Consider the following 9,102-nt stretch of genomic DNA (forward strand, 5'->3'; position numbering starts at 1 on the left):
GATTTATGAGAGGGAGTTTCTTGATTTAAATATATTTTATTAAAAGAGAAAGATTTGCATGAGATCAAGAGCTTTGACATGGCCATCTTGCATCATTGAAAGTTTGACAAAAAGAGTTGCATATATGTGTTTACATGAGTTTTAAAGAAAGAGTTCTTCGAAATGATTTATTGATATGGTGGTCTTGAATTTATGTTTTAGAAATAGAGAGTGTAATATGCCAATAATGGCTCAGAGATATGACTTGCAAGTCAATGGTATAACGATACCATAAGTATGTATGCCATAACAGAGTATATTTTTCAAGAATACATGTTTTAAAGAGTTAAAACTGGCTTAAAGATGGTTAGGTGGTGACCCGAAGAAGGTTTGAATTCAAGTAACTCTTAACCAAAACCATGATTTGTCGATCTGGGTATATTATTTTATGTAGGCGACGATCGTGTAGCATAGCAGAGTCAGAGACTCTAACCCTTGCGGCACACTTGGGTTGGGGGCTTCCCCGCCGAGTCAATGGCGGATTTCATATAGCCCGTGGAATTTTAGAGTTGTAGGGTATACCACCTAGCGCATAAGTAAAACAAAGAGTGTCACAGAGTTCAAATGATTTTATAGAGTCTTTCGAAAATGCCCATGAGATTTCTTACTATATGATATGTTTATGAAATATTTTAAATTGCTCTCATATATGTTGAATATAAATATTATTTTGAATTTTCTCTGCGTACCAGTACAATTGTATTGACCCCCTACCTCCCAAGTTTGTAAGATTAATCTAGGAGTCCGGCTAATCAATAGAGTATCCAGGGAGAAGTGATCCGTGCAGTGGTGAGCCTTCTTTGTTCCAGAAGGCCTGTCATTTTAGATTATGTTATTCCTTTATTTTGATGTACTGATAATACGGGAATAATCACGGATATGGACTTAGGAGAGTGCGTGTTGGACCCCAGCCTTGGCACGTGCAATTGAAGTGTAAAAGAAGCCCAAAATGCACCCAAATCAGCCCATAAATTACACTAGATGGTTGCCCACTCTTTGAAGTGCCTTTTGGTCATTTTAACTTATATTTTGTTATAGCTATAAAAGGAACATTGTAGGGTTTTTAGTTTAGTTTTTGGATGATATTTGGGAGTCTTGTAAGACTTGTAACAAGCTCTCTCTAGTGAGAAGAGTGACCACCGAAACTAGGATACAACAATAGGGTGGATTCTCTTTTGTTATTACTTGCTTGGAAACGTTGATGCTAGAGAGATGGAATCCGATCTTGTGTCACGTAAGAGATAGGTTTATTGTTGTGTGTAGTGTTAAGGGTCCAAGAGTGTCCATTCTTGGGTTCTTTAGATTATACCTTCATGTGGTCTATCTATCTATCATTTTACCTTCTTGTAATCTTGTTTAGTGTTTGTGTTGTAATCTTGTGTTCTTGTTGTTATTGTTAAATCCGAATCTTGTGTCTTCTTGTTCATCATCTTATGTTGTTTAACTTAGTTTGTTGTTGGCTGCAAAAGGTGTCAAACACCTAGTTATATTGTTATTCTTGTATTTCATTCTTGAATCCGAGAGTGGTCTTCAAAATTATCCTCGATTCTTTGATTAGTGGACTGTTTTTGGAGTGTGTTTGGATTGTTTTGAGCCAATTCCGTGTGTTTCTTGATTTTCTTGTATCAACTGGGGGCCTCGTCCCAGCTTTTCAGACAGTTATCTTTTGATCATGTAGTAGAGATTTTGCAAACTATTTCAGAAGTTGTTTAGTTGATTTTGAATTTCATTCCGTATGGTTAAACTGAATCTAGAGTATGACCATATTTCCGTATTAGATTATAATTCCGCATTTTTTTTTATTATATGAATATTGTGCATGATTACCAGATCAGATAGAGTAGGACGTCCGAGCCTTCATGGTTCGGGATGTCCGTTACGGCCAGGCCCTAATTCAGGTCGTGACACTAAGGCCCTATTTGTTTGCACTTAATGGAGGTCTGGATCTGAATGGTTTAGATTTCTGCCCATTAAGTGCATTTGTTTTTTTTAAGAGCCTCTTAATGTATCTGAAAAATGTTTGAATGGATCAGATATGAAAAGAAGTCTGAATAGATTTCAGACTCTTTTTATAACATAATCCCTAACTCTCCCACTTCATTATTTCTCTCTTTTCACGTTATCTCCCTCCCTCTCTTTTCACGTTATCTCTCCCTCTCTTCAAGTTTCTCTCTCCCTTCCTCTTCACTTGCTTCCCTTCTCTTTTAGGTATGATTCACCAAATTTTTTTATAAATATTTTAGTTATCAATTTGTGTATTATATTTGCTAAACTCTAAATTTTTGCTTGCAATTTTTTGTTTTGATTATAAAATTTGTAATTCTTAAGATAATAGAATATTATGTGTGCCTGTTCATAACGTAACATTGAACTTACTAATGATATTTTTACTCAGATTTCATGATTAACAACTAAACATGTGTCCGTTCTTGTATTAATTACTTATTCAAATACTTTAATATTTATGCATCTAAGTCAAAATTATATCTGATTAATTATTTTAGTTTGTTGGAATCGTTTAATTGACAGATTACTTTATGTTGAATTTAATTTTGTATAATTACATCATATCACAATAATTTTTAATCAATATATCTTTTTTTAATAATTTAAATAATTCAATAATTATATTTAACGTAATATATTTATCTTTAAATAGTTTAATTATCACTCAAATAATAATTTTGTTGTTTAAGTTAATACTTTATGTAATATTTTTTTTTTATATAATATAATATTTTATTACTTTTTAAATTTGAATTGCATATTTATTACAAATAAATAAATTACGTCATTCAAATGTTAAAAAGCAAACAGTCTTAATCATTTAGTATTCAGATCGAGATGCAACATCTTAATCATTCAGATATCCATTCAGATTCAGATGTTTTAATCTTAAAAAAAATAAACGCACCCTAAGATGGTAGCTCGTTCGAGTCATTAAGAGAGAAAAAACAGAGTAAAATCTCTTAAGGGGTAAGAAGAAGTTGAACGGACCATCACTGGCCTATCAACAAGCTTCATATGTAATTTCAGCAGATTCAATACTGACAAATTCACCCCCAATTTTGGGGACTAGAGTCACCACAAGATTGTATTCATCTTCTAGGCCAATTTCTTCAAGCAACTCGTTAATGGCAAGCTGAAAATTTTTAATAGTGGTGATATGTGGTTCACTTTGATTTCTCTGTATATGGGGCAAGTTAGTATAACTTCCTGAAAACTCTGCATTTATGAACACATCGAACCTCATTTGCTTTCGCACATCGTACCTCAGATTCTTGAAAGTTAACATCTCCTCTTTTGCGTCTTTCTCTTGTTGAGTCCTGCCTATAAAGAGAGAGTAATATAATAGAAAATATGCTCTCTTTTAACACGTTAAGCTTTTATTAGATGGTATTTTCATAATGTAGGTCCAATGTTCTAATCTCACCGCCACCCGTATATATACATGATTAATCTTTGTGTTTTTTTTTTTTTTTTTAACAATTTAAGCTTTTAATTGAAACGAGTTTTAAGGTATATATTCTTTGTTAATGAATATATACGTTTTTAAAAATATATATACTATATAAATTTAAGGAGTTAGTAACTGAAATGATCACATAACTATGAACTTTTATTTCAGAAATTCACTCAATTTGGGTGTTACCTCAAAAGTCACTCAACTATGAATTTTATCTTAGAAAGTCACTCAACTATCACATTTTTACTCAGAAAGTCACTCAACTTATTTAATTATTTTTTAAAAATAGAATTTGAGTATGTGAAATTTCTATTTAAGAATAAAATTTAGAAAAATAAAAAATATTCATTTAATGACCGTTTTATCCTTATTTCCCCAAAGTAATATCTCTCCCTTCTCTTTATCATTTTTCTCTTCTTTTCACTTTCCTTCCTTAATTTTTCAATAAATCACACATTATAATCTAGGAATTGACAATTAAAATCATTCAAAATAGAATTAATATCATATTTTATATTTACATTTTATTTTGATTTTGCCTTTAAAAAAAGGAAAAATTAATAAAATTAAAGGGCAAAAGAAGAGAAATAAAATAAACTTATAAAGTACAATAAAAGGAGAAAAAGGGGAAGTGCACGATATTTTAGTTTATTTTATTTTCTCTTTTTCTATTCCTCTTTAATTTATTGTTTATCCTTTTATTATTCAAAGATAAAATAAAAATAAAATCTAAAATAAAATATGACAGTGATTCCATTTTGTACAATTATAACTATTAAATTCCTAGATTATATAGTAAATGTTCGAGTTATGGGAAAATTTACACGAAGAAAGTCAGAAGGAGAAGAAAAATGAGAAAGAGGAGGGAGAAATATTAATCTAGGGGAATAAAGGTAAAACGGTCATTAAAGAGGATACCTTTTATTTTTCAAAATTTTATTTTTAAATAGAAGTTTTAAATGAGCAAATTCTATTTTAAAAAAATAATTCAATAAGTTGAGTGACTTTCTGAGTAAAAATGTGATAGTTGAGTGACTTTTGAAGTAAAGATGAAAGTTAAATGACTTTCTAGATAAAGTCTTTAGTTGAGTGACTTTTAAGGTAAATATCAAAGTTGAGTGACTTTTTGGGATAGATATTCATAGTTGAGTGAACATTTGGGATCCGGCTTCCCTTCTCTCTAATTTTTCCAAGCTCTTGCTTGGATTGAAGACATATGTCATAGTTTAAAATTAATGGTTGAGATTTAATTAGTTAATCAAAGTTTTAACCATAGTTATCTACTTTTATATATTTACTTATATTTGTTCCTTAAATATCCATTATATCTTTTACTTAATATTTTAATGAAAAAATCTTTACTTCCAAAAAATATATATTAAATTTTTTTTTAAATATTTTTTTTTAATTCATAATGTAGTTAAAAATTTTATTTTTCTATATTTTAATAAAATTAGAAAAACTTCAAGCCACAATCTTTTTTTATTATTATTTGAAAAACATTACTTCAGAAAAATGACAAATATTAGCCAAAAACAAAAAAGTAAAAGCCTAGCAGAAAATTATTCATGGATAAAAAGAAAATAATTTAATATATTTAAGAAAAATATAATTGATTGTTAAAAATATTTATGGAACAAATATATGGAAGTAGTTAATTATAATTAAAACTTTGATTTAACTAATTAAATCAATCATTAATTTTAAACTATGACATATGTCTTCAGTTCAAGCAAGAACTTGGAAAAATTGAAGAGAAGGGAAATGGAGAGGAGCCGGAACCGAACATTTGAGTTATTAGCTCATAATCCTATTAAACAATTTGTTTGCCTTGTAAAATAAAGCTATTAAGAAGTGTAAATTTGTTGTGCATTTTGGATGTATTATTATAAGTCAATTTAGCTAATAATGTTTCAACATATTTTATAAAATATCAAAAATTCTACTAACAAAACTACGTATTTGATTTCCCAAACAGAAACACCTTCAATAAATTAAAATACAACGGAGGCAAGTATTGGCAAGCACCTGAAGTTAGCCTTTGGACGGAAAATGAGATGACTTTGTCCAACTTTGCAATAGGAAATATTTTGGTAGTTGGTGGAAGTAGACGTGCATTGAGTTTGGTCTTGCTCTTCTTGACTAGTTTATAATTTCGCCATGGAGTTGGCATGTGTAGGTAATCGAATCCCATTTTTTTATGGTTCAGAGTGTCACGGACTTTGACGCGGTACGGCTTCTTATTTTCATCATAGAAGAACAACTCTGCATTCAAAAAATCTGGATCATCAATGTCCTTGCGTTTTCCTCCTATTGTTTGCCATATTGTCCACATGCGATCTACGTTCGCATGGTGACAATAGAAAGCAGGATCTAAACCTGATGTATAGAAATTCCCCATATCCTCACCATCTGATTTCTTATTACCCAAATCCAAACCCACCACTGTACCAACCCAAATGTGGACCGGGGTATGAGGGATGTTTTCAACGACTCCCTGCCCCGGTTTGGGTCCGGTTTCCACAGTATAAGGCTTACCATAAAATAGTTGTGAGCATGGTGAATTTGTTACCATTTGACGATACAATAGAACCATGTTATTGCACATCCTTTGTAAGTCAGTTGCTTTCACATCATCACCAAAATGAACAAGGTCCAAGATTGCTTGACCCCGATGGTCGTTGTTACGTCGTGGATTGTAAAGGTCAGGGTACACATTTGGCTGGTCGAACATAGGAGGAAAACGCATGCCCTTTGGATGGTCCCAATTCCAATATGGCAATGCAAAACTTGTATCATTGATCAAACTGCCCAAGATTCTCTCGTAAAAATACAAGTACCACCGATGGTAGGGGAAAAAAAGCCATGAGTAGTGCACTTGTAGCTCTTTGTCACCAACTTTGTAGGCACCGTTGCAATAAGCACAATGGATATTGGCTTGTTGCGAAAACCCGCGTGGATCACTCGGGTCTTTAACGTCGAGCTCCTTCATTCTTTTGATGGCTAAGTTGAACTTAACCATGTACTCTTCGTCCACCGCATGAGCGGCTGGACGAATACGAAGCTTGGACACGGGAGGTAACTTGTAATAAGGAATATCCTTAGGATCAATATCTAGCTTAGGGGGGCAACAAGAATAAGGTACATTTAAACCGGGTTTAATTTCGGCAGTGCCACAAAAATTAGTCGGGGCTGGAATGGGAGTTGTTAAATTAATAGAACCACCACATAGACATAACCTACCAAACCAATAAGTATTTCTGCTAAAAGGAGAATTTGTTTCAACATTTTGGTTTTGACGTTTTCTGAAACCTCGTTTCAGGCTATAAAGCTGCAACTATGTGGGAGATGAAGGTCAATAAGTGGGAAATCTTTTTATAGTATATCATTGAGTTTTAGTTTTAGAAGAATCTATACTCCATTCTTCATCCATCATCTATTTTTTCTAAAAAAATATATATATATTAAAAATATCTTAGTCAGAAGGCACCCGCTCTTTAGAAATGGAGTGGCAAAGTTGTATAATTCATTAATCTTCACTCAGCTATCTAAAACTATTCAGTAAACTCATGTTTCTTTTTGTTTGTAACAAAAAAGTCACTTAACGATGATATCACTTAGCAGGTCACTATCTTTGCCAATTACCTATTTTCATCCCAACACAACCCACATTAGTAGATATTATTACTATTTTTATCAAATTTAATGATACGAACAAATTATTCTAATTATGTTATTGTTATCGTGCACAATTATTTTGTTATTGCATTTATATGTTAAAAAAATACTTTTCAATTATTTATTTTATAACAAAGATCCAGTTTGTTCTATTTGTTTAAGTCCATTAAAAAGAAAAAAACAACAAAGGTTGATAATAAAGAGGGTGTTGACAAAAAAAAAAAAAAAAAAAAAGGAAGACAATGTATAGGGTAAAATAGGTATTTGAACGATTGAGTAACGATATAAGCATAATTGATGTTTATATTACAAATAAAAGAAACATAAATATGACTTTACTCTTGATGATTTTTAAATAGTTGAGTAAGTTTGTAAGTAATTGATTCTTCTTGTACAGGTCAAATAAGATTATTGAAAATGCCTAAATAGAATCTAATTAAAATGTTCATCGATCCTTGAATAGAAATAAAATTGATGCTTTTAAAAAAACAAGTAAACTTTAGGGTTTATTATAAAATTACTCAAAAGATGATCAAGCTTCTAGTCTAGTTGCATGAAACTCATCAAACTATTATTTTTAACAAACAAAATCGATTGCTCAATTTTAACTGAATAATACGGGCTATCAATTTGGTAAAAAGTCGACCAAATGCTCTAGTTGAGTTTGAGGGGTCCATTAGAAACAATTTTTCTATCTACATAAGATAGGAATAATGTCTGTGTATCCATCATCCTCTCTAGACTACTCACTTCTAAAATTACACTAAATATGTCGTTATTTTTATGTCAGAGTTTATATTATTACAATCCTAAAGTAACTCATAGAGTTTGATTAATCATTAATTTATTAGGAGTATCATATAATCGTAGCCATGACCTTGGTCATTGCAGATCATGGAAGTATTTTATAATCAAAAAATTAACGGAATTATTGTTAAGAAGTAAAATATCCAACCTGTACAATGCTCAATCCAGAGAGGATTTAGTTCACCTCCAGTGCATAATCTCTCCATTAATTTGACATTCTGCTGGGTTTCAAGTGAATATATATATATATATATTACTCTTCTTAACAATAAAGGGTAAGCATGTAACTATTTGACATGCCTGCTTGTACTTCCTGCTTCAGCAGCTTCAATCATAATTTTACTATGTATTAAAAAATTAATTATATTTAATAAAAAAAAGAAATAAATGATTAGTTGATAAAAGATAAAATAAAAATAAAATAATAAATTAACTCTTGATGTTTTGTGCTACCTTCTTCAGCTACTTCAATCGTAATTTTGCTATATCACCCCTAATTATTTATTATAAGTCATTTAAGTATTAATAAATTAATAATATTTAATAAAAAATTAAATTAGACATAAAATCATAAATTAAGTCGTTAATTTTAAATTAATTTGATGTCTTATATGAGACTCATTTAAATTTTATTCACAAGTATATTTTATAATAATTTTGTCTTATCACTTTTAATTAATTGTTGTAAGTTATTTAAGACATGTCTGCTTTGTTGTTTCAATCATAATTTTATTATATCACCCTAATTAATTTTTATCATCATCTAAGCATTAAAAAATTAATAATATTTCTTAAAAAAGAAAAAATACACATAAAATGATATGTCAACATAAAATATTTATTTAACTATCGAAATTATATTAGTGCCACAGAAATTACGATGGAATAGAGGAAGACATGAAGTAACATATATTGCTTAAAAATGAGAAAACACGTAAACTGGGACTGAGAGAATATTAATATTTTATTAAAAAATTATGCTAAAAGCATGATAAATCACATATTTAACAACTTAAAAATATAAAAGATATAAAATATTTAATTGACACGCTCGAACTTATATTATTATCACTTAAATTGAAATAGAAGAAAAAGTATTATAAATTACAATA

The 9,102-nt window shown here is 30.1% G+C and overlaps 1 protein-coding gene across 1 annotated transcript; it reads right to left on the bottom strand.

The window, feature by feature from the left end:
* Positions 1 to 3,000: 3,000 nt before the first annotated feature.
* LOC107853889 (polyphenol oxidase E, chloroplastic-like) lies at positions 3,001 to 8,325 on the bottom strand. The gene is made up of 3 exons (XM_016698876.2): positions 8,291 to 8,325; positions 5,534 to 6,828; positions 3,001 to 3,369 (listed from the first exon to the last, which is right to left on the bottom strand). Exons 1-3 carry the CDS (start codon positions 8,323 to 8,325, stop codon positions 3,050 to 3,052), a joined length of 1,650 nt encoding a protein of 549 aa, XP_016554362.2. The 3' UTR covers positions 3,001 to 3,049.
* Positions 8,326 to 9,102: the final 777 nt, after the last annotated feature.

Source organism: Capsicum annuum, chromosome 1, assembly GCF_002878395.1.
Source record: "Capsicum annuum cultivar UCD-10X-F1 chromosome 1, UCD10Xv1.1, whole genome shotgun sequence".
NCBI lineage: Eukaryota > Viridiplantae > Streptophyta > Magnoliopsida > Solanales > Solanaceae > Capsicum > Capsicum annuum.

Bases quoted from the DNA above. Each gene is read 5' to 3' on its own strand.
- LOC107853889 (XM_016698876.2), bottom strand. From the start codon at position 8,325: ATGATTGAAGCTGCTGAAGCAGGAAGTACAAGCAG. The intron at 6,829-8,290 runs GCATGTCAAATA...GCAGCTTTATAG, and splicing joins GAAGCAGGAAGTACAAGCAG to CCTGAAACGAGGTTTCAGAA. The intron at 3,370-5,533 runs GTGCTTGCCAAT...CTCTCTTTATAG, and splicing joins CGTCCAAAGGCTAACTTCAG to GCAGGACTCAACAAGAGAAA.